A 26,339-nucleotide genomic window follows, 5' to 3' on the forward strand; every position below is an offset into this window, starting at 1 on the left:
TTTTTGTTGAACCATCTTTGGCAGTAATTACAGCCTTGAGTCTTCTTGGGTATGACGCTACAAGCTTGGCACACCTGCATTTGGGTAGTTTCTCCCATTCTTCTCTGCAGATCCTCTCAAGCTCTGTCAGGTTGGATGGGGAGCGTCGCTGCACAGCTATTTTCAGGTCTCTCCAGGTATGTTCGATCGGTTTCAAGTCTGCGCTCTGGCTGGGGCACTCAAGGACATTCAGAGACTTGTACAGAAGCCACTTCTGCGTTCTCTTGGCTGTGTGATTAGGGTCGTTGTCCTGTTGGAAGGTGAACCTTCGCCCCAGTCTGAGGTCCTGAGCACTCTGGAGCAGGTTTTCATCAAGGATCTCTCTCTACTTTGCTCCGTTCAGCTTTCCTTCGATCCTGACTGGTCTCCCAGTACCTGCCACTGAAAAACAAAACCACAACATGATGCTGCCACCACCATGCTTTACCGTAGGGATGGTGTCATGTTTCCTCCAGACGATACGCTTGGCATGCAGGCCAAAGAGTTCAAATTTGGTTTCTTCAGACCAGAGACAAAAATTATAGTTATTTCAATCAAATGAAAGCATACTGTACATGTTTGTTTTATTAACAAGGAATAATGAGTAGAAAGCCGAGGTCACAGACTGTTTCCAAACTCATTAATTCAGGCTATCTACAAAGAACTCGTTACAGGCCATGGTCAGCACAGCAACCAAGATGACAAACTCCTGAAAGTCCACTAAGCAGGCTGTCATGTGCCTTTTACTGAGGAGTGGCTTCCGTCTGGCCAATCTACCATAAAGGCCTGATTGGTGGAATGCTGCAAAGATGGTTGTCCTTTTCCCACCTGTACAGAGGAACTCTGGAGCTTTGTCAAGAGTGACCATCGATCACCCGATTGCTCAGTTTAGCTGGCCAGCCAGCTCTAGGAAGAATCTAGGTAGTTCCAAACTTCTTCCATTTAAGAATGACAGAGGCCACTGTGTTCTTGGGGACCTTCAATGCTGCAGAAATATGTTGGTACTCTTCTCCAGATCTGTGCCTTGACAAAATCCTGTCTTTAAGCTCTGCGGACAATTCCTTCGACCTCATGGCTTGGTCTGACATGCACTGTCAACTGTGGGACCTCATATAGACAGGTGTGTGCATTTCCAAATTATGTCCAATCAATTGAATTTACCACAGGTGGACTCCAATCAAGTTGTAGATATATCTCAAGGATGATCAATGGAAACAGGATGAACCTGAGCTCAATTTCAAGTTTCATAGTAAAGGATACTTATGAATACTTATGTAAATAACATCTTTCTGTTTTTTATTACATTTGCAAAAATGTCTAAAATCCTGTTTTCACTTTGTCATTTTGGGGTATTGTGTGTATATTGATGAGGGGAAAAATATTAAATCCATTTGAGAATAAGGCTGTAACGTAACAAAATGTGGAAAAAGTAAAGGGGTCTGAATACTTTCTGAATGCACTGTAAGTAATATATTGTTTGTCACAGTAGCTGTGGACTATTGAAAGCAAATAAGATATAATGTGCTTTTACTTTCATCAAGAGCTAATTCCTTTTCCACATTGTATTTCATGATCTCTGAAACTGTTTTGACAAAGTGGCTCAATTTCAAACTGCCATCTGAAGCATTTCACAACCATGGCATGTTGTCACTGTTGTTCCAGATATTTCCTGCTAACTAGCCTTGCAGTTGTCTTCCTCATTTTAGCTTCCTCTTTGTGATGTTAAGGCTTATTAATGATCAGGCGTGTTGTCAGATGCACAGTATCATCAGCGTCCCTGTCGCTGTTTGGTTAAAGGAGAGAACTCAACTAAGGAATCATTGGGGCACCAACTAAACATCCACCATTTCAACTAGAGGTCAAATCATTCAGGTATAACATTATATTATTTCATGGTTTAATTTCTAATTCATTACATTTACATAAAACATCTGCACAATTTTGGAATATATTATACAGTATAATGTATTGCTTTTTCTAAATGTAATGGGTCTTCTTTAGTCATTGTTTCTATTTGACTTGGGGAGGCAGGTAGCCTAGTGGTTAGAGCATTGGACTAGTAACTGAAAGGTTGACAGATCAAATCCCTGAGCTGACAAGGTAAAAAATCTCTCATTCTGCCCCTGAACAAGGCAGTTAACCCACTGTTCCTAGGCTGTCATTGACAATAATAATTTGTTCTTAACTGTCTTGCTTAGTTAAATACATAATAATTGTAGTTTCATGAAGATATGAATGGAAGTCTTATCTACCCTAAACAAACAGTTGAAATGTGTTGGTCCACTGGTGTCACTGAAGTACAGTTAAGTACACCAAAACAAAAAAACTACATCAAAAATAACCTGGAGTTAATTGTTTGGATATGGAATACATTCATGTTTAAACATTACCCAAATGTCTTTTCTGTTCATACTACAGGTTCATAGTCTGCAACTGTGAGAGCAGGCCCCCCACTTAGTGTATTTGTCAAGCTGAGTTGGACACTCAGTATTACAGGGTGTCAGTTTGTCAAATACCCCAAGTGAGGGGTCACTTGTCTGCTGAGCATCTCCCATCAGACTAACTTCAAAGAAGAACACTTCATTAACCTCCAAGTGACTTTCACTGTTAAGACTTTCTCAGAGGCAAGACATTTTGATTATGTGAAAATGATTATCTTTATCTACTATGCGTGATTATGTGCAATTGATCACGCACTGTCACAAATGTCTCATGTATTTTGTGTAAGTTTGTATGATGAAACTTAGTACACTGTGTAACAAATGTGTGTCTCTGTATTAAATACTGCATTAAATAAGTACTGGGTTATAAAACATTGAGGTCCCTAGTATATTTATAGACTATGTGTATTGATTAATAGGAATGAATAGAAATGGAATTACTATTGCATTTATATAGATAACTTTTCATCAGGTTTCTATGCACTTTATGGCCTGCATTATGTGTAAGGATGACTGACCCACTACTACAAATGTAAAGTAATCACTGGGTGATGCACAGGAACAGTGAGTGGTGGCACATTGCTCTATAATTCTCAGCACAATCAGTTATGACAGAGGAAATTAAAGGAGAGTTTGTGCTAATATGAAGCAGAGTCTAAACATTGCTTTCAACTATTTAAGGGAGATATAGGGATGATATATCACTTATTTATCTTGCACTCTGTGCTTTTACAAGGCCTATTATTATGGTCAATAACCTGCCTTTGGATACTTATATAAAACACCACCCTTTATCTGTCAGTCCCACATGCTTTCCTGTGCTCACAAAGCCATATGAGCTAGAATAAGAGCGGATGTCTGTGCTATCTTGTGATTAGATAGCAGTGTGTGACTCACATACTGCATAGAAATGGCGGTCAAAACATATGTAGTCATCACCCATCAGTGTCATGTGTCATCAGTAACACTGAATATCGTTGTAATTTACCGACATGGTACCAAAACCACCCAATATGACTATACTGTATGTATTTCCATACAGTAGCTTTCCCATTGTGATTTCCTCTGAGATTAGACTAATTCAACCCTGTTGGTTGGCCTCAAAGGGAGTCTTCAATCAGTCAGGTAAAGGTATACTCAGGATTGGGTAGGTTACTTTCTAAATGTAATCTGTTACAGTTACTAGTTACCCGTCCAAAATTGTAATCAGTACTGTATCTTTTGGATTACCCAAACTCAGTAAGGTAATAGCCAAGCTTCCTGCCATCCAGGACCTATATAATAGGCGGTGTCAGAGGAAAGCCCATAAAATTGTCAGAGACTCCAGTCACCCAAGTCATAGACTGTTTTCTCCTCTACCACACAGCAAGCGGTACCAAAAGGATCATGAACAGCTTCTACCCCCAAGCCATAAGACTGCTGAACAATTCATTAAATGGCCACCGGACTGTTACATTGACCCCCCACCCCCATTTGTGTTGTACACTGCTGCTACTCGCTGTTTATTATCTATGCATAGTCACTTCACCCCTACCTACATGTACAAATTACCTCAACTAAACTTTACACCCGCACACTGACTCGGTACCGGTACCCCCTGTATATAACCTTGTTATTGTTATGTTATTGTGTTACTTTTGATTATTTTTTACTTTAGTTTATTTGGTAAATATTTTCTTAACTCTTCTTGAATGGTAATGGCAACACCTGTATTCGGAGCATGTGACAGATAAAGTTTGATTTGATTACATTCCATTACTTTTAGATTACATGGGCTCTCAAGCCTACACAGGGCTCCCTGTGGCGCAGCGGTTTAAGGCACTTTGTGCTAGAGGCGTCACTACAGACCCTGGTTGGATTCCAGGCTGTATCAGGCCTTGGCCGTGGTTGGGCGGTGCACAATTGGCCCATTGTCGTTAGGGCTTGGCCAGGGTAGTCTGTAATTATAAATAATAATGTGTTCTTTATTGACTTACCTAGTTAAATAAAGGTTAAATAAAAAATTACAAAATAATAATTAAGAGGCATTAGAAGAAGACATACAGTGGGGCAAACAAGTATTTAGTCAGCCACCAATTGTGCAAGTTCTCCCACTTAAAAAGATGAGAGAGGCCTGTAATTTTCATCATAGGTATTATTACGTGTTATTACTTTTCTATTATTTATCTAATTTCTTTCTCTCTGTGTTGGGAAGGGTCCGTAAGTAAGCATCACTGTTAGTCTACACTTGTTGTGATTTGAAATAATATTTATAAACCATTCAAATGTATTTGCTTGAGCCTGTCTGGGGTGACAGATGAGCATGTAAGGGATTACAAAAACGATAACTGTAATCTGTTACATTACCAGCAAAAATATTGTAATCAGATTACAGATACTTTTGAAAAACTAGATGACTACTTCGAGGATTACTTTTAAATTCAGAAAGGATGTTTTCGAAAAAAATGTTTGACACTTTTTTTTTAATGACATTCAAATCAGTATTGGAAAATGGCGCAAGTTTGTTTTCTGCCTGAGCGAGTCTGACCACAAGTCAGAGACCACTATGTCGACACACCAAACAAATGTGTTTAATGGATCGCGGAAAAAGAGCAGGAATAGATTTTTGTAGTCCACAGTCCAAGTTATGTCTTCCAAAAGTGTGAATGCTGTCAGGATCCAAAGATTATTCAACTTGAATTAAACAATGATTTCAGTTAAACACATTTTCTTTGCAGGTAGTTATGCATCCGATGAGGCAGTGGATATCAATGTTTTGTGGCATGATTTGGGTCACGGCCTCGTGTTTCTCTCTACCTCATGCCATTTATCAGAAGCTGCTGTGGTTTGACTTTGGGTAAGGGAGCAATATTATCTATTTATGTAAATTACATATTTTCTCCAGACAATCTGTACCATACAGTAATATTTATGCTTCCTTTTAGACACTAATAAATGCCTCCTGTTTCCAGAGTTTAGTAAAACCCAATTACAGTCATTCTTAGCCAACACAGCCTCTGATTTTGAATGTACCTTTTACCTTTAATAGCTTCTATAATAACTAATATAAGCCTCTATAAAACCATAACTACTTACTTCCAAAAGTAGAGACTAAGCAAACATCCTATTTTTCCCTAGTCACAGAAAGGTTTGAATGGTGTGTCTGCCCAGCTTTCCACAGCCGTCAGATGTGTTTTGGAAATACTTGGACCTGGCCACGTTTTTCCTCCTCTACTTGTTGCCACTTTCTATCATCTCCATAGCTTACATTATCGTTGCTAAGAAGCTATGGATGCGTAATGCTATAGGGGATGTGACTCTGGCGTAATATGTCGCCCACAAACAAAGGAAGAAGATGACTCTGAAGATGCTGATGTTGGTGGTGGCTGTTTTTGCTATTTGCTGGTTCCCTTTAAACTGTTATGTGATTTTGGTGTCCAGCCAGGCCATTAACACTAACAATGCTATCTACTTCACCTTCCATTGCTTTGCCATGAGTAGCACCTGTTACAATCATTTTATCTACTGCTGGCTGAACGGAAGCTTCAGGACTGAGCTCACGTCCCTGCCTTTCATTTGGCGTTCCAAGAGGGCAGTACATCCATGCTGAGGTTGTCATCTCTATAGCTACATAGATTATGTATAAAGATATAGAGGTTAACATCTTTCCATAAGATTCTGTCAAGGTTGCACCTATCTCCATTTGGTTGATGTAATTTATAATTAGATCTAGGTCGACCTATAATATGAAATATTAGAGAATAACGGAAGTCTATTTCTTTAAGGGGAGGTAAAAAAAATGTAAATGGTGAAGTAGTTTGTAAAATATTTTGTAAATAATCAGGAAAGAGAATATTAGTGAAACACTTGTATGGATACCGTAATGGTAAATAAAACTAATGTGATTGAGCATGTTATGCGTACGGCTACACAATTCAAGTAAAAAAATATTTTGTTCTATTATAGTATAATGTTTGTAAATGTGTTACTGTGCACAGAGTAAATTTGAAACATTCACAATCATTCATTAGTGCACACTATTGCATAGGGCTATTCAATTCTGTCCCTCAAGAGATGTACAAATCAAATCAAATGTATTTATATAGCCCTTCGTACATCAGCTGATATCTCAAAGTGCTGTACAGAAACCCAGCCTAAAACCCCAAACAGCAAGCAATGCAGGTGTAGAAGCACGGTGGCTAGGAAAAACTCCCTAGAAAGGCCAAAACCTAGGAAGAAACCTAGAGAGGAACCAGGCTATGTGGGGTGGCCAGTCCTCTTCTGGCTGTGCCGGGTGGAGATTATAACAGAACATGGCCAAGATATTAAAATGTTCATAAATGACCAGCATGGTCGAATAATAATAAGGCAGAACAGTTTAAACTGGAGCAGCAACACGGCCAGGTGGACTCGGGACAGCAAGGAGTCATCATGTCAGGTAGTCCTGGGGAACGGTCCTAGGGCTCAGGTCAGTTGAAACTGGAGCAGCAGCACGGCCAGGTGGACTGGGGACAGCAAGGAGTCATCATGTCAGGTAGTCCTGGGGCATGGTCCTAGGGCTCAGGTCCTCCGAGAGAGAGAAAGAAAGAGAGAAGGAGAGAATTAGAGAACGCACACTTAGATTCACACAGGACACCGAATAGGACAGGAGAAGTACTCCAGATATAACAAACTGACTCTAGCCCCCCGACACATAAACTACTGCAGCATTAATACTGGAGGCTGAGACAGGAGGGGTCAGGAGACACTGTGGCCCCATCCGAGGACACCCCCGGATAGGGCCAAACAGGAAGGATATAACCCCACCCACTTTGCCAAAGCACAGCCCCCACACCACTAGAGGGATGTCTTCAACCACCAACCTACCATCCTGAGACAAGGCTGAGTATAGTAGTACTGCTGTTTTTCTTTCCTCCCTGGTAGTTAGTTGATCTGTGTATGTCATTGACCTTAGACTTGACCCACAATGTATTATCAGGGCTGATTCATTCAGTCCCTGATCAGATGGAGGAAGTAAAACCACCAGTTATGTGTGTGGCCCTCAAGGATTTTTCCTGGCCCTGCCATAGCATTATGCTATTAGTCAGATCTGATGAGCCAAGATTAAGCAAGTGTGAATACTTTTCACTGAATTACCTTTAAAGGAGTACCCATAATGACATGTCATGATACTTGAAATCATTCAAATAATCTGAGCAGAACTATCTACCAATATAATTGCTTTCCCATAAAAAAATATTATAATTGCTTAATTTGATAATTTCATGAATTTATATAATTAGATATATAGATGATCATTAAAAATCACAAAGTTATTGAATGGCTTGGATTGACCAATCAGCATGCCGGTTAGAAAAATTTACTTTTCTCACGACACCATCTGCTGGTTGAATCATAGACAATCTTCATGTATAAAATTGGTTGAATATACACTATGAAATAGTGTCAGTGCCAGGGGAATCAGATGTGCTTATGTGTGAGTATTTCATTTGTATTTAAACTAAGTGTATTTGTATTTGAGTGTTTACCAGCATTTGTAACTTGAGTCCGATAATTATCTGTACAAAACAGTTAATCTGATAATACTTGTGGAATATAAAAGTGCTTGTTTTCCAGTTTCTTGAAATACTTTGCAAATACAACGTATTTCTATTTGAAAACTGAAATGGTCTATTCATTCCTTTTACAATTTAGCAGATGCTCTTATCCAGAGCAATTTACAGTAGTGAGTGCATACAACCCTAGTGTTGCAAGTGCCATGCTCTACCAACTGAGCTACATCATCACAAACCACTCAATGTCTCAATGTAATCAATTACTGTATTGTGCATTGTTTTTCTTCATGGTGATGGAAAGTCTACAGGTACAAACCTAGATGACCAGCCTATGTACAATACAGTAATGAACATTTACATTAAGTGGTTTGTAAGGATGGTAAATTAATACTGCATAGAAAGTGGTTGTTTTCAATGTTATTTGATCTAGAAAAATAAAGCAAGGTATGACATCAATCCATACTTTGGTTTAGTTTCCCTGGCACTGTTTCCACATACTAACGTTTTAACATTTGTGGCACAAATCCCATTCAAGTCATGGGACCGATATTTGCATTTTTCACGTATCATGTAAAATCATCCAAAACTATCTAAAATGTAATGTAAAGCTCAACAAAGTCATGTATAGATGATTAGAACATGATGCGGGAAAAATGCTAATATTGTTCCGATTACAGAAAAATGCTAATATTGTTCCGATTACAGAAAAATGCTAATATTGGTCCAATGCATGGATTGCTGTCATACCTTGTCAATAGACTGATGGTTAGGAAACCAATATGTCATTTTGTTATTTGGGTGATCTATACCTTTAACGCCAACAAGCCAGAGACCTGGCCGTGTGGTGCAAGGATAACAACCTCTCCCTCAATGTAATCAAGACAAGTGAGATGATTGTGGACTACAGGAAAAGGAGGACCGAGCACACCCCCATTCTCATCGACGGGGCTGTAGTGGAGCAGGTTGAGAGCTTCAAGTTCCTTGGTGTCCACATCACCAACAAACTATCATGGTCCAAACACACCAAGACAATCATGAAGAGGGCACGACAAAGCCTATTCCCCCTCAGGAAACTGAAAAGATTGGATGTACGACACAGTACATCACTGGGGCCCAGCTTCCTGCAATCCAAGACCTTCAAACCAGGCGGTGTCAGAGGAAGGCACTATAAAGATTGTGAAAAACTCCAGCCACCCTAGTCAAAGAAAGTTCTCTCTGTTACTGCACGACATGCGGTACTGTAGCACCAAATCTAGGTTCAAAAGGCTTAACAGCTTCTACCTCCAAGCCATAAGACTCCTGAACAGCTAATCAAATGGCTACCCAGACTATTTGCATTGCCCCTCCCCCCTTTTATGCTGCTGCTACTCTCTATTTATTATCTATGCAGTCACTTTAACTCTACCTACATGTACATATTACCTCAATTACCTTGACTAACCGGTGTCGCTGAAAATTGACTCTGTACCGGTACCCCTGTATATAGACTCGCTACTGTTATTTTACTGCTGCTCTTTAATTATTTGTTACTTGTACTTGTATTTTAAATCTATTTTTTACTTAATACATATTTTTCTTAAAACTGCATTGTTGGTTAAGGGCTTGTAAGTAAGCATTTCACTGTAATACAACACCTGTTGTATGTGGCGCATGTGAATACAACAATTTTGGACCTGGACTTGGCGCTCCGGACAAATAAAATTGGATTTGATTTAAAAGCCTATTAGAAAATATTTAATCGCAGTAGAACATCATCCTACTCATGCCACCTGGTGTAAAATATTGTGAACTACCTCACATTTGAATGTCCACCATATTTTCATCATATTATGGATTAAAGTGTCAGAATTATATTGTTATTTTCAATAGATCACCAACTACAAATGTCATATCACAAAATAAGACACATTTTATTTTACATATGGCATGTTTGTCAATCTCAAATTAGATGGTCTTTCTGAGAAGTCAGCTTTGTAACAGTTTACAGTTTTACCACACAAAAAAAACGGTATAAGCAATTGATATTGGTATGGCTGTAAACAATACATTATGATTTTGGTAGCTAATACAAATTGGTTGTCTCATTGATGTCACTGAAATCATGATATCTACTGTAATACACATAGAGAACATCAGAGGGCTCCATGAGCTTGTTTATGACTGTAAAACAGTAAAATTGCTTAATTTGACCATACAATATAAAAGTAATAATATCCAGTCTCCTACAGATGTATAATTATTGTATTTTTTCTTATTTTTGACTGTGGATTGTGATGTCTTCGTGGATATTTCTTGTGATTCTATGCTGTACTTGTTTGGAAAAGTAAATGAACAATGCTGAGAAAAACTCAAGTTTAATTTCATAACAAAATAATTTGTGTTGTTACACAATGTAAAATCCTTGCTAAAGGGTAGCTTAGTAGAAATGTCAGTAGTGTGGCATTAGTTCTGCAAATCTTAATTTGAAGTCTGCTTTTCAATTATGTGTTGCAGAAATACAGCAACTGGCCATGTTTTCTGTTCAAATTTGTCTATGACTATATACTTCTTCATTAAGTAAGGTTTATAACAAATTACATCACAACATAATTTCCATGAATAGGAATGTAATTTTAGTTTTGTTTACAAAAGTCCAAAACATGTATAAAAAGTAATACTAATACAAAATGAAATACATTTTCTTCATTCATTCAGTACAGCCATTAACATAGTTTGTACAGTATGCATTTAAAAGAATGTATCTTCTGACAAACTTTTCAAATATGAATGCATCATTTTCATGGATAGCTTTTGATGCATGCAAAATATCTGAAACAGAGTCAATTATGTCACATTAGCATTCACATACGTTACATGTGAAACCAGGTAAAAAATAACATTTGATCTATTCCGAATAAAAAATACAAATATAGCTGACCAGGCTCAATGACAGAAAGGACTCAAGATTAATAGGATAAAAAAAATCAAGCACCCTATCATGTAGGAACTATCTTCCTTCATGTGGAATCAGTGAAAGCATTACCATGTTTATCTCTCAATACCACAAGGACATCCATGATAGCGTTGATAGGCCACTATGTAGTGGATTTACAGTGGTTTAAATGGACACGTAAAATCAGATTTTTGATTTGTCAATAACTCAGCCATCTTTCGACCAATTCGTTAGCAGAAACTAAGTTAAGACATGCACCATGGGTCTACATTCCAAAGTTGGTGTCATTTGGTCCTATGGTTCATGAGATTTAGATTTCAAATATGAATCTACTGGTATAGTGCGGCCATCTTTAAACCAACATTATTTTCTCAAATGTTTTGTGGACTACCGTCCAAAGACAACATTTGGAGTGAATCTGACTTTTAGTCCATGAGAAGATTTTTACAAATTATTTTAAGTTTAGCGTTACATAGTCAAAAAAGGTCATTGTTAACAGTGTCCATATTTTTAAGATATCAATTCCAAGTGTAGCATGGTTCATTGTGGTAATGTATTTGATTATTCTAAAAAGATTCAAGTGGATAGGCCATTGTGGGGTGGATTTACAAAGGATTTAAATGGACACGTAAAATGGGATTTCCTGATTTAACAATAACTCAGCCATCTCTTAACCAATCGCTTAGCTTTTCTCAAACTAAGTTATGAAATGTACCATGCGCCTACATACCAAATTTCATGAGAAGTTACCTATGGTTCATGAGAAATTTTTCACAGATTTTCCAAATTTTACAAGATGGAGGAAAATCTGTCCTGACAGATCTTATGGGTCCCTGAGGCAAATTTGTTCAGTATGAAGAACAACACCTAGATACTAGGTCAAACGAGACGGCGCATATGAGGGTTTAAGTGAGACTGCTTATAACAGTGCCACATATAGGTCAATCAGTGCCATTATTTTTGACCAAGTTATTCAGGTCTCTAGTTTCTGTGTGTAAAATTAGAAAAAAGTTACCAATCTATGCTTGCGTTATTTGACCATGTCAAGGAAAACAAATAATCTAATAACAATAGGTTTTACAGCTTTGCTGTGAACCCCTAAATGTTTACACATCCACATCTGAGTTTGAGCAGTTATGTTGTTCAAGGTAGGTTCTAGTTCAGTAGTACGCATACTGATCATATTATAACTTGTTGATGTCAGCCTTCTAGGTTGTGTTGGCAGAAGTGTTGTTAGCATCAACAGTTAGTATGTGCATCCTGTGACATAGCACTGCAGGGCATATTCACACAGCAGGAGCAGGGTGTCAAGCCTTTGCAGGAGATAGAAGGTGTGGAGCAGAGTAGGTACTGTCAGCAGAGTGCAGGAGGAGAGGTACCGAAAGACCTGTTCAAACCCGCGCAGGTCTTTCAGCAACTCGTGAGATATGCCCATCTTCAGCGCCACCTGCTGGTAGTTCTGTACTCCTGGGAACGTTGGGTCCAGCTTCAGAGCCAGAGAATCCACCAAGGCCTGCGGCAGCCTGCCTAGACGGACCCCTGGACAGAAGATACACAGGCCAATGGGGAAATGAGCACAGATCCCCCTGTCCACCTACCACAAGAGGTTAACTATTCAGCTATTACTAGATGTTACTGTTTCTACATTCAACATTTGAGAATGTCTCATGGACAGTGACAGTGTGCAAATAACTTCATCCTCTGCGGATCACACACACCAGGTCAGTTGGTGTGTTGCTTCACCAGGAAGCCTACAGGAAGCAAATTCTAACAATTGTAGCATGCTATCATCATTACTATCTCAGGACTAGCCCATGCTGTAAAGGGAAAACATTTATCCTCTTCTTGAATATTTAGCCAGTGGTGCCAAGTATGCAGCTAAGTCTCTTGGCACAACGATTGTCTGTTTCTCCATGTGGCCTGTAGAACAGTAAGACATTGTATATTTGACTATTCCTCTTGGCCAAGATAAAGAAATGTTTTAAAACCATTAAGACACAACGAAAAACAACTTTAAAAACTACTGGTATAAACTGCTGCATTAACTTTGAAATCCAGAACCATTAAGAATAAGATTAGATTCTGTGAATACGTAGCTCAACTAAATCCCTAGCCACAACAGCAACAGAACTTCACCTCATCAGTCACATATACTGTGTATTGTGGTTTCTTTGAGAGTTGCAATGTTTCATTTGGTTTCTGTTGAATGTGCTCCAGCATTAAAATAAGCTTTAGATATCAAGTAAACTGAAGAATAACACACCTTGCATGATTCGGATACACTTCTTCAGCAGGCTCACTGTTTCCATCTACAAATATAAATATTAATGAATGAATACTTTTTTTGCTCCATCCAGGGAAACATTCTCTACTAAATGAGTGAAGCTGTAAACTTAGTTTGTCATATCTAGCTAATTATGTCTTAAATGACAAGTGGGAAACATGAAACCAATGATCTATGGGCATCCAGTCTCTTGCCTATAATGGGAGGGTATCACAACTTATGATATCAGCCTGTGTGTGTGTGTGTGTGTGTGTGTGTGTGTGTGTGTGTGTGTGTGTGTGTGTGTGTGTGTGTGTGTGTGTGTGTGTGTGTGTGTGTGTGTGTGTGTGTGTGTGTGTGTGTGTGTGTGTGTGTGTGTGTGTGTGTGTGTGTGTGTGTGTGTGTGTGTGTGTGTGTGTGTGTGTGTGTGTGTGTGTGTGTTTACATTGCATCCCATGGGCCACAACTTAAAAGTGAAATGAAGGGTGCCATTTGTTTAAAAAAAAAATCTGTGTAAGCATAAAATACAGCTACATATAGTGACTGCTCACTCAAACTCACTACTGTTGAGTAAATGGTCACCTGTGTGAGAACAGCAGGTGAAACATCTCTGTCTTTCCTAAAGGTAATTACCGCATTACTGCCTCCCAGACTGCTGTTGCAGGGTTGTTGATGGCTGTTCCAACAGCTGTCAGTTTGCTCCTCTGGGCAGTCAGATGGACTCCTCCTCAGTTGTCTTCCTCCTAACCTGTCTCCGGAGGAGCTGTCCCTAACCTCAGATATCTCAGTAATCCCCAGACTCACAGAGCTACAGTCTGGGTCTGTAGTACTGTCAAGGTCCAGTGTTGAGGCTGCAGTGGTGTGGAAGTCTAGCTCAGTGCACTCCACTGGGACATGCTGATGGAGTGGGCTCGCAAGCAGCTCAGAGGCACAGTATCCCTCACTGCTCTGCAGGAACAAGGACCCTGCCACATACTCCCCACTGTCTATTGGACCCACAGGGATCTCCATTGTGAGTGGGACGTCCCCACTGACTGAGGGCGGCTCAGAGGATATCTGAGAGACAAACCCAGATGAGCAGTTACTGCAGGTGGAGTTCTGCACCAGCGGCTGGGTCTCCAGGAGGTATCTGTGGTCCTGAGTTTTAAGGTCAGGGCTTAGTACAATGGACCCCAGAGGGACAATCATGTCCACTTTGGACTGCAGTCTGGCCAATGTTTCTGCAGTGGTGGTAGAGTTAGCACATGCACCTGTAGGAAGACAGGTCATCAGAGGGTTACATTAGTACCCTAACAAATCCCTTATGAACCACGCATTCACAAATTGACTAGAATATGAGTCAATTAGGGGATGTTTAAGGCGTGGTGGGTGCTGTTTTACTCTGATAATTACCTGAGCCTTGGCCTTCCTGCTCCAGGTTCAGTGTGACCCTGTTCACTCGGTATGCTGCACACTCCATGTCATTCTGACTTGTGCTTTGAGGAGCCAGGCATCCTTTCAGAGAGAGAAGATAATTAATGAGCCAGAGGAGGCACAGTTTGAGGAGGATTACTTGTACCCTGCGTGTTACTATAAAAGAGATTTCAACAAACACACTGACAGAATCCACATTATTACAGTTTCATCAGTGGTTGTGTGAACATCTCATGCAACAAAAACTTAATTAGAGGAGAGATTTGCGTGTGGATAATGAGATACCTTTAAATATTTTCTTTAGTAAGGTATGTCTGAAGTATATAAACAAGGCAGCAGCTAGGATTGCCATGGTAACCAGGGCTACAGAAATTGTGGCGGTAACAGCAGCATTATGGGCTGGACCTTCTGGGCTCCAGACTTTTTCCACATCAACTTCTCTGCTTCCTGCAAAACAAAAGAATTGAGGTTGGTGCTCAGCAAATGGCTGAGCAAATGCTTTTACACACAACATTTATTTGATGTTTTCAATTTCTGACTTTGATCCTTTGGCAAATACAATTATTATAACACTATTCTATTAATAATGAACAGTGTTATAATTCTTAAATATCTCATAACCCAAACAATTAATTACCTACGTCAACAATTGCACACAGAAAATTAGGCTAATAAAAACATGGGTAATTAAGTTTCCAGCATATGGAGATAATTTTCCAATATAACAGTAGGCTACACAATTGACTTCAATAATGAAGTTGTTTTCCTTTCTCAGAGTCCCGTCCAAGCTTTACTGAGACTTACGGCTGCACTGCTGCTCAGTGGTGGAGGAGGGACCACATGGCATGCACTCCAACTCCTGCAAGCCATTTATGCGTGTCTTACTGTAAAAGCTGAAATCAGATAAAATTAAAGCAGGAAAAAAAGTCTGAAATAGTGGTATTTCAAGTAAACAAGCTAGTAAAACTAAGTCCACATGTTCTGGTCTGGATGAAGAGCTTTTATGACTTAAAAGCACAGCTATGTCTTAACTATAAAGATCTGTAGATACTATAGGTAAGAAAGCGATGCGATAATGCACAGTACAAACCCTTGTAAACACTCCCCACAGACAGCATTGCTTTTAGAGGTGCACAGTGACTTCTGGTGCCTGTTTATGCGTTTACATGACTGGCAGAATCTGCAGAAGTGGTAACCCCAACCCTCTTTATAAGTCTTGACATTACAGGGGATGCAATAAGCCGACCGTCCACTTCCATAACCACAGTCCTGCCGGGAAATAAGAATCAAAATATACAGTGCAGATCTGTTTACAGCAAAGGATTTCACTGAAGTTAATTTCTGAAGCAGACGGTTGCAAAACAGAAATGAATATGATGATTAGAGGTCTAGATTACAAAATACATTACTGTTTCCCCTTCCAATGAGCACTGGGGTTATTTTAGGTCATGGGTAAACCCAAATGTGAAGATCCTTAGCATGCCTGCCAAGTGGACTTGTGTGAACTTGGAACAAGGTTCTCTGCCAGTGGGATTATGTTAGAGTGAGATCACCACAGACAGTCAAACCAAGCTTTTTGTGGTTTCATAAAATTGTAGGATGTTCATTTGAACCAGTTTGCTACAGCAACAGGAAATGTGAATTATTATGTGGATAACCAATGGACATTTTTGTAGGGGTTGATAGGCTATATTTTTCTAAAGGGAAAATCAAGGCGGACATTTCTCAATGGAAATTCCACATTTCATAAGCTTTTGTAAACCTAAAATACACTACACGTTTTACATTTCCTGCATTGTTATCTGCATTGCTATATTGTTATGCAAAGTTATCCTGCAAATTAAGGATACAATTAAGATCCTACACCTGTAATGACAAATCCTGGTTCTGCAGTAAAGGGTGTGAACATTTAAACCTTAAAACGTTTAAAGGAAATTGGGATCCTAAACGTTAAGAAAAATCCCTAACCGAGTTATCGTAAGCACCAGAGCTAATCAGTCTCCTCCGTTCCTAGAGGAGTCGAATCTTGACACTCAGAAATGGGGAAATGGGAGTCGACACCGGGAGCTGACGAGCAAGGAGTCGATTAATCAATTATTTTGAAGTCAGTTGAAAAAATGGCAGAGAAAGGCAAGCGACAACTGTGAAATGCTGTTTGGCAATACTTTGAGAACTTCGATGAGAAGTTAATGCAAGGTGGAATTGAGTTACAGTAATGATAGTACAGGTGTAATGCTTAATCATTTGAAAGGGATGCACCGTGTGACCCAAACATGAGACCCAAACCGTTGCAGGCAGCAGTACAGCTGCATTGTGAATTCACGTGGAATTCTAAATATTTTTATTTTCCTTATTATTAACTCGAAACCCATAACAAAATGCCCGTTTAAACGTTAAGAGATGTTTTCCATTTGTCACACAATTACTGCTCAGCTGAGTGGATAGGCTACTAGACATGGCCTATCTGTTTGTTGTCCTTAGTGAAAATACAGTGATTCTCTTCCAAAACAAAAATATTCCTCTATAATGTAATAATACCCACCTCTGACAGCTCTTGTCCTGGTCCACATTGCAGACAAGGGTGGCAGTTCCCATTCAAGTAGTACTGGGTTTCAGAACAATCCATGACAGCAATGTAACTCCTAGGAAAAGGTCATATGTATGATAGTTTATAGCTCAGTAGTTAGCTCCTTTTTTATCTTTATAATTAACACTGAGTAAAATGGAAACAAAATGCATAGAGATTGCTGTATCTTAACCACTGCACTGAATATTGTATTTTTTATTTTATTTATTGAACATTTATTTAACTAGGCAAGTCAGTTAATTAAGAACAAATTATTATTTACAATGACGGCCAACAAAAAGGCAAAAGGCCTCCTGCGGGGCTGGGATTAAAAATACAAATAAACAAAACACACATCACGACACGCGAGACAACACAACACTACATAGAGAGACCTAAAACAACAACATAGCATGGCAGCAACACATGACAACACAGCATTGTAGCAGTACAACATGGCTGCAGCTCAACATGGTAGCACCACCACAAAACAGGGTACAAACATTATTGGGCACAAACAGCACAAAGGGCAACAAGGTACAGGCAATACATCACGCAAAGCAGCCACAACTGTCTGTCCATGATTGAGTCTTTGAATGAAGAGATTGAGATAAAACTGTCCAGTTTGAATGTTTGTTACTGCTCGTTCCAGTCGCTAGCTGCAGCGAACTGAAAAGACGAGCGACCCAGGGATGTGTGAGCTTTGTGGACCTTTAACAGAATGTGACTGGCAGAACGGGTGGAGGATGTGGGCTGCAGTAGATATCTCAGATAGGGAGGAGTATTGAACACATTGAATTAAAAGTTTTGCTTGTGTGCATGTTGAACAATTTTCAATATCCCATAACTGGATGTCACTGAAGTACAGTAAAAATGCAAAACACAAACAAGAGTATATAGAATTACAGACAAAGAATGTCTAAAGCTGAAATCAGCTAGGCTCCATCGTCATCTCTATGTGTTGTGTTGAGGGGTGAAAAGCGAGAGAACACTATTGAGAAAGAATACATGCAGAGGTTTTAGCATACTGTATCCTCTACTTTAAATTACAACCCTGCTATACTAACATTGATTGGTGAGATTACTTAACAGTTTTATGAAATGCCACAAAGCAAAAGCACTAAAATCGAACAGTTCATTGGCAACTGGAAAGATAATTCATTACCAGCGGTGCGTATCTGATACATCCATCACTTAGGCTACAAGCTAATAAATTACACCTCCCACGCTTAGTATCACAACACATTTAAATATATTTCACTGTCACATTACCTTGATCCATAAGTTTTACGAAAAAATCGTAAAAATCGTTTTCACGAGCCTATACTTTAGCACGCTATCGATAGACAGTTCCACTTCATCCAATCTGGACATGCCCTGACATGCCTTACAGACTGCACGTCGGGCGGCCAAAACCATCCTCAATGCGTACTAATTGGGAAACGTCTGAGGTTCTGCGTAACATTATCTATAAGGAATATGCAGCCGTATTTTTGTTAGAGCAGTGCTGGAATATTGGCTAATAACAGAGAATAAACAAACGGTAGAATACTGCCTGTCTGTCTGTGTAATAGTAGAGCTACTCTATGCAATATAGTAGACCTATAATAGCATGTGAACAGTATGTAATAGATAAGGACTGTGTGGGCTAATAGTATGTCTCTGTGTAATTTAAATGATCAAAAATAATATTAATTCAATAAAATTGTTTTTGTGACAACAATGAAAACATTTGAATGTTTCTCTCTGGTAGAGAATTATGGCTAATTTGAGTTAATTAGAAATTGTTGTCATAGTATGAAAAGTAAACATCAAATTGCTTCATTTGGGGTTTTAATATGTGCTTGTCAGTAGGATCAAAACTGCGGTAACATAATAATCTTTCCTCATAATTTCACAACATAACGTTGGACAATGCATTTTCCCTTCATCCAGGGTAGACTAAATCTCTGTCAAGTTTTGATACTTCTCTCAATAGTGTACTTTCAATTTGTGCCATCTCCATTGTCTATGACTAAATTCCATCCACTAAATTCCATCACTGACCTGGTTACTGCTTGAAACAAGTTATCTTTTTCCAAGCCAAGCATTGTTCAGTCTACATAGGCCCACTTACTTATCATCTTTCACAAAGGACATGGAGTAATCCAAGTGTGGGATGACTTTCACACAGTCTTCATAACCCCCTAAAACAAACCTTTGGGGTAGGCAACAGAGAATCAATATCCTCGCATTGTAAGAGGATATCAAAATGCTCAATCCTCTCATTTGAACTGTAGACTAAATCCTTTGTTTTAAAGCAGCCAAACAATGTAGATGCGACTCCGTTCATATAGCCCAGCTGATGTTTACCATTTGCAGAGGGTGATGTGGAGAGGATCAGGTCAGAGTGGACCATTGGTAATGGAGGTGAACTGTACTTATGTGATGAGTGATGTTTCCTTTAGACCTGAAGACTCCTGTCATCTCCTTAGAGCCAGAAACTATGCAGGGCAGTGGGATAACGCAGCATTATGTAAGTCAAGAGAACAACCTTCTTTCAATATCGGGTCAGTTACACCACAGCTGCTATAGTATAGGGTATGTATGGATTCAATAGACATGACATAATGTTCTTCTGAAAAGCCTCCAAATTCCATTGTTTGATATAGATGACATAGAGATGTCTGATTGTTGAATGTGCCTTGCATAATCTTTTCGAGAAAGTTAAGGGAAGCTAAGTATTGTTTGTCGCCAATATGTATGTTGTAGCTGTTGGACAGTTATGTTTTGTGAGAACTAGAGAATTCCATTGGATGAGGAAACAGAGGTCATGCACAGTCTACGTCAGACTTAAATGCCATTGCTACAGGTGGAGGAGCCTTCTGTATTCTGGTAGACTACAAACAAGAAGATAGTGAATTCTCTCATATTCATAATCTCAACTATTTGCAGTGAATGATGTGACCTTGGTATTACACTGTTGTGCTTACTGTCTTTGTCATTGCAACATAGTTTTCTTAATATCAAATGTAGTCCTCTAAGAATGCAAACATCATTATGATTAAAAAAATAACAATAGGCTGATGGCAATTTATTGTGTGAATGTATGCAAACAGTTTGATTACCAGTAATGTTACTTTCTACAACTGTACTCTACTATGGAAAGAAGCTCCGCCCACTGTCTCAGAGTGCCTGCAATGTCTCCCTTTGACCCAGCAGGGAGACTGGCTCATTCACTGTGCTTCTCTTATTCAGAAGAAGCACTCAGACCACCTAAGAAAGTGGAGTGCTGACTTTGTATAGTGTGGAATGTTATTTTGTAGCTAATTAGTTTTTTTCCTCTCAATTTTCAAATATTGCAGTTAAAGCATTTTCTTCCCATCTCTTTAACAATGTTTAAAATAGCTAAACTCAAGATTTAACACAATCATTTCCTTTTGGTGTCATGAAGTACTTTTCAAGATGTTTATTTCTCAAACTCAAAAAGGAACTGTCACCCAGTGCTCACCAATAGGTTTATGTTTAGTTTACTGTCATGTGGTGTTAACCATGGATTTATTTACTTTGTTTACCACCAAAGGTTAGTCATTATTTTTAAATACATAAAGAAGTCAATGTCAAAGCGTTATTCAAACATGTAGCCTTATTTTGCTAGGTCAACAAAGAGGCTTCTGTACCTAACCATAAACATAAGCAAACACAGCATTAATGTGACCGTTTTAACAATGCATCATAATGCCTTCTTAGCTGCTTTGGAAGGAATCTCGAGTGCTGACAGAAAGCAGCCTGTGGTCTTTTACCTAGTGCTGTGTAGCCTACTTGAAGGACTGTTTTTTAATCCAGTGGGAGCTGGTCCTCCGAAGGCCATGAAGCACTGCCAAACACAGACAGGCGGACACAGAAATGTTTAAGATAAGAACCCTGACGGAAACATTTAACACCTGCAGCCAAAGGGAAAAAGTGATATTTTTGTCAAACACATTTGTTGCTTGCCCAAGTAACCTCGCCAGCTCCCTAAAGAGACTATCACCAGTTTATCCTTAGCTCCTCATCACCATGGGAAATAGGAATTTTCCAGTGTCCTGATAATATTATAACCTGGAACATGCTTTGTCTTTAGTGGTTTCAAGGGTATAAAACAGAGCATTACAGTAATCATCCCATCCATTCTGAAGCCTAAACATCCTTCAAAAGATTACCGACAAAAGGACAGCATTTTATGAAAGTAAGATATGATGTAGGCTGTGCTATTGTCTGATATACTTGTCCATATTACTTTATCAAAGACAAAGATGCCGATGTCATTTTGGTCTAACAAATCTCATTTTACTGACTAGACAGTCAGCAGACACAGTCAGTGTCTTTCAAACGTAGTATATATAACAAGACATAGAGTAATTTAATGTTACCCCTGGGAGGATTTATACTGTTTTGTCACAGTGTGCCTGTCACTGCAGAGTTAGTTGTGACTTGTATGAATCCATAAAAAATATGAACTACTTTCTACTTTTACCACATTAAATTTCTGAGCTACTGTATGCGATTTTAGATCATCCAATGGCACAGTGAACACTGACCAGATGACATTGATAAATCTTAGTGAGTTCCATCTGGCTGCTTCTCCTTTATTCTCATGGGCTCATTGGTTGTTGGCACAAGTGTATTGGTCCACATCTCTTACACACCAGACATGTTGGATGTGACTAGGCAGGAAGAGCCCCAAATTCAATTGGAATATCAGACTTCTTCTCTTTTGAAAGGATGGTTACGGTACCGATGATGTTAATATTTAATCTGTGGGTAGCCTCAGAGTACAGCACAACACAACCACAGCAGAGCCTTGCAGAAGTGGTTCCAAACTTTTACTCGACATGACCCCAAATTGACACTAGAAAATGCAGGGAACCATACATGTCAAATTATATTCCCTAGTTAACGCTGTGTGTTCATTTTCACTCAATTGTAGGTCCTACACGCTGTCTCAACATATAATAATGACATGAAAGCGAATTCTAATAGTGTAAGTTATTAGTTGATGCTAAAAGGTTATATTCTATACCCATTTGAAGAGAAAACATTTCTTATTTTGTTTGATAAGATTACAGATTTTCTTTCAGGGGACCCCATTTAAATTTCAAGGGACCCCATGTTTGGGAACCCACGTTTGGTAATCACTGCCTTACAGGAAGAGTGGCTGTAGGCCACTAGGCACGAATAGCTCAATGCACTGCAAGTCACCTCCGTTGCTGGCGCTCATGACCTGCAATACCAAAATCTAACTGAGGAGCTCTACTATCCTCAGTAGCCTTCATCATGGCTTGGAGAATGTATAGCCTATAACAGCGTAATTAGTTACACTGTACCTGCTTATGACAGGTTGAACTGAGCAAAGTTGCTGACATTCAGCAGAATCCTGCTTATCTTTTAAGATGTTTATAAAGCCAAGCTTTAAATGATATCAGACAATAGACAGAATCTACTGCACACCCAGAGGTGATTAGGGAAGGTGCTGGAGGCAAAAGGCAAAACTGGAGAAACAGGAAAAAGTCTCTGCAGACTGCAAGTCAGATGCACTTTTCTTTAATAGTGAATGAGCTTTCGGTCAATGATATCAAACAACAAATCCCTTATGGTTCAAGAGTCCTAAACAAGAGGTTCCTTTGCCAAAAGGTACCTGCCAGGCGTTATGCAATATACAATGACAATCCTTTATAAGAGCTTCACATATTTCAAGTAACAGACATCTCAACATCAACTGTTCAGAAGAGACTGTGTGAATCAGGCCTTCATGGTTGAATTGCCACTAAAGGACACCAACAATAAGAAGAGACTTTCTTGGCCCAAGAAACACAATCAATGGACATTAGATCAGCGGAAATCTGTCCTTTGGTCTGATGAGTACAACCGCCGTGTCATTGTGAGACGCAGAGTAGGTGAATGGTTGATCTCATGTGTGGTTCCCACCACTAAGCACAGAGGAGGAGTTGTGATGGTGTGGGGGTGCTTTGCTGGTTACACTGTCTGCGATTTATTCAAGGCACACTTAACCAGCATGACTACCACAGCTATATGCCATTATACAGCCATTATACAGCTATATGCCATCCCATCTGGTTTGCACTTAGTGGGACTATCATTTGTCTTTCAAAAGGACAATGACCCAACACACCTCCAGGCTGTGCAAGGGCTATTTGATCAAGAAAGAGAGTGATGGAGCCGTTCCTCCACCGGGACCCAGCATCTGTCCTCCGGACCATACCCCTCCCAGTCCACGAGGTACTGAAGGTCCCTCGCCTGACGTCTCGAATCCAGTATGGAACGAATGGAGTATGCCGGGGCCCCCTTGATGTCCAGAGGGGATGGAGGAACCTCCCGCACCTCAGACTCCTGGAGCAGGCCCGCCACCACCGACCTGAGGAGAGACACATGGAATGAGGGGTTAATACGGTAATTGGGGGGAAGCTGTAACCTATAACAAACCTTGTTCACTCCCCTCATGACTTTAAATGGCCCTACAAACCCAGCTTCCGACAGGGCAGGCGGAGGGGAAGGTTTTGGGTCAAGAGCCAGACCCGGTCCCCCGGTGTGAACACCGGGGCCTCACTGCAGTGGCAGTCACGGCGTGCTGAAGGTGGACATGGGCGGCGTCCCATGTTTCCGTCGCACGCCGGAACCGGTCGTCCACCGCAGGAGCCTCGGTCTGACTCTGATGCCAAGGAGCCAGAACCGGCTGATAGCCGAGTATGCACTGGAAGGGAGAGAGATTAGTAGAGGAGTGGTGGAGCGGGTTCTGGGCCATCTCTGCCCAGGGCACGAACGCTGCCCACTCCCCTGGCGCCGGTCCTAGCAATAAGACCTCAGAAACCTACCCACATCCTGGTTAACTCTCTCCACCTGCCCGTTACTCTCGGGGTGAAAACCTGAGGTAAGGCTGACCGAGACCCCCAGACGTTCCATGAACGCCCTCCAGACATGGAGACCATGCAAAGGGAGGAGATGACGGGACTTATTACACACGGCTGCAATGCGGTCACTCTCCGTCTCCACCCCTGAAGTGGAAATGCGGTACCCTAGGAAAGAGACGGACTGTTGGAAGAACAGGCATTTCTCAGCCTTGACGTAAAGGTCATGCTACAACAAGCAACCAAGCACTCTGCGCACCAGGGACACATGCTCAGCGCGTGTAGCGGAATACATCAAAATGTCATCAATATACACCACTACACCCGTCCCATGCAGGTCCCTGAAAATCTTGTCTACAAAGGCTTGGAAGAATCATGGTGTATTCATCAACCTGTATGGCATGACGAGGTACTCATAGTGCCCAGAGGTGGTACTGAAAGCCGTCTTCCACTAGTCTCCCTCTCAGATTCGCACCAGGTTGTAAGCGCTCCTGAGATCTAGTTTGGTGAAGAAGCGCACCCCGTACATTGACTCTATCGCTGTGGCTATGAGCGGTAGCAGGTAACTGTACCCCACAGTGATCTGATTCAGACCCCGATAGTCAATACACGGGCGCAGACCCCCCTCCTTTTTCTTCACAAAAAAAGAAACTTGAGGAGGCGGGTGAAGTGGAGGACCGAATGTACCTATGACGCAGGGATTCGGAGACATGTTTCCATAGCTGACAGAGGATACACGTAACTCCTGGGAAGTGCAGCGTCTACCAGGAGATCTATTGCACAATCGCCCCGTCGATGAGGTGGTAATTGAGTCGCCTTCTTTTTGGAGAAGGCGAGAGCCAAATCGGCATATTCAGGGGGAATGCACACGGTGGAGACCTGGTCTGGACTCTCCACCATAGTAGCACCGACGGAAACCCCTAAACACCTACCTGAGCACTTTCGCGACCACCCCGTGAGAGCCCTCTGTGGCCAAAAAACAGTGGGGTTATGACAAGCTAACCAGGGTAGGCCCAGCACAACAGAAATGCAGGATAGTCAATGAGGAAGAGACTAATTCTCTCTGTAAGACCCCCCCCCCCCCGCATCACCATGCTCAAAGGCGTGGTGACCTCCCTAAGCAACCCTGACCCTAAAGGTTGACTATCTAAGGCGTGAACGGGGAAGGGCATATCCACCGGAACGATGGTGATCCCTAAATTATAGGCTAAAGCTCTATCAATAAAATTACCAGCCAGAAATTATCAGCGCCTTAAGCCGGAAATGCCAGCTAAACTCAGGGAACGTGACAGACACAAACATATGTGCAACAGAGGGCTCTGGGTGAGAATGGTGTCGGCTCACCTGGGGTGACGCCAGAGCGCCCTGCCTGCTGCCTCGATTCCCAGAGGAACCAACCCGGCACAGACCGGCAGTGTGACCGCTGCGGCTACAGATGGTGCTCACAAAACTCCGAAAACCAAAATAATAAAAGTGGGTACAAAACCCGTCGCACACCAAAACATAACTTGCACATAACATACAGTCAAATAATCTCCGACAAGGACATGAAGGGAAACAGAGTGTGAAATAAACAACATGTGGGATGGGATTGGAACCAGGTGTGAAGGAAGACAAGACAAAACCAATGGAAAATGAAAAATGGATCAGTGATGGCTAGAAGGTCGTGACGTCGACCACCGAAAACCGCCCGAACAAGGAGAGTCGGTCGACTTCGGCAGAAGTCGTGACAATACTTTTACAGAGAGAATAGTTTATTCTGGATAACATTTTCTTCAGAAAAATGTGCCAAAAATGCTTTTCATGTACACGTCTTCAGTATTTTACAGATAGAAATGTAAATGTCTGGTCCTGTAGCTTCTCAAAAAAAGGAAACCAACATTTTAAGGCTCACTTCACAGAGACAAAAAAAATGGATTTGCAGGATATGCAAATATGTGCATATTTAATGAGATATCACCTCATTTAGCTTGTGGAAGGCTAGCCAAAACGTTTGACCCAAGTTAAACAATTTAAAGGCAATGCTACCAAATACCTATTAAAGTGGTAATACTGTATCAATCGGCCAAAACTGCAGTGGGTTAAAATCCCAGCCATAGGTGGAAAAACTATTTATTACTCTGTTCACTGTTTGTAACCTTTCATTTAAAAAAAATGCTTTAGCCTTGGCATTTCCTCTCTTGGAAACCTTGCCTTTTTCCTCTTTCCCTCTCCCACACATTCACTCCTCTCGCTTCACCCTGTTTCAGCTGGCCAGCCTTACATTAAAGAATGAAAATCACAGACTC

The 26,339-nt window shown here is 40.5% G+C and overlaps 1 protein-coding gene and 1 long non-coding RNA gene across 3 annotated transcripts; one reads left to right on the forward strand and one right to left on the reverse strand.

Annotated features, from left to right (window-relative positions):
- The first annotated feature begins 1,760 nt into the window (after positions 1 to 1,760).
- LOC124000876 lies at positions 1,761 to 2,831 on the forward strand. Its single transcript, XR_006832679.1, has 2 exons — positions 1,761 to 1,890; positions 2,437 to 2,831. It is a non-coding gene; the product is annotated as an uncharacterized LOC124000876 (long non-coding RNA).
- Positions 2,832 to 9,906: 7,075 nt separating this feature from the next.
- Positions 9,907 to 18,650, reverse strand: LOC123998627. 2 transcript variants are annotated; one of them, XM_046303673.1, is made up of 9 exons: positions 18,440 to 18,650; positions 17,144 to 17,243; positions 15,692 to 15,870; positions 15,406 to 15,494; positions 14,887 to 15,048; positions 14,581 to 14,682; positions 13,822 to 14,438; positions 13,189 to 13,234; positions 9,907 to 12,464 (listed from the first exon to the last, which is right to left on the reverse strand). In XM_046303673.1, the coding sequence occupies exons 2-9, from the start codon at positions 17,225 to 17,227 to the stop codon at positions 12,172 to 12,174; spliced, it is 1,572 nt and encodes a 523-aa protein (XP_046159629.1). In that variant the 5' UTR covers positions 17,228 to 17,243; positions 18,440 to 18,650; the 3' UTR covers positions 9,907 to 12,171. The 2 variants fall into 2 exon arrangements, with proteins under 2 accessions (XP_046159629.1, XP_046159630.1); XM_046303674.1 differs by lacking the exon at positions 15,692 to 15,870.
- Positions 18,651 to 26,339: the final 7,689 nt, after the last annotated feature.

This window comes from Oncorhynchus gorbuscha, linkage group LG16 (genome assembly GCF_021184085.1).
Source record: "Oncorhynchus gorbuscha isolate QuinsamMale2020 ecotype Even-year linkage group LG16, OgorEven_v1.0, whole genome shotgun sequence".
NCBI classification, from domain to species: domain Eukaryota; kingdom Metazoa; phylum Chordata; class Actinopteri; order Salmoniformes; family Salmonidae; genus Oncorhynchus; species Oncorhynchus gorbuscha.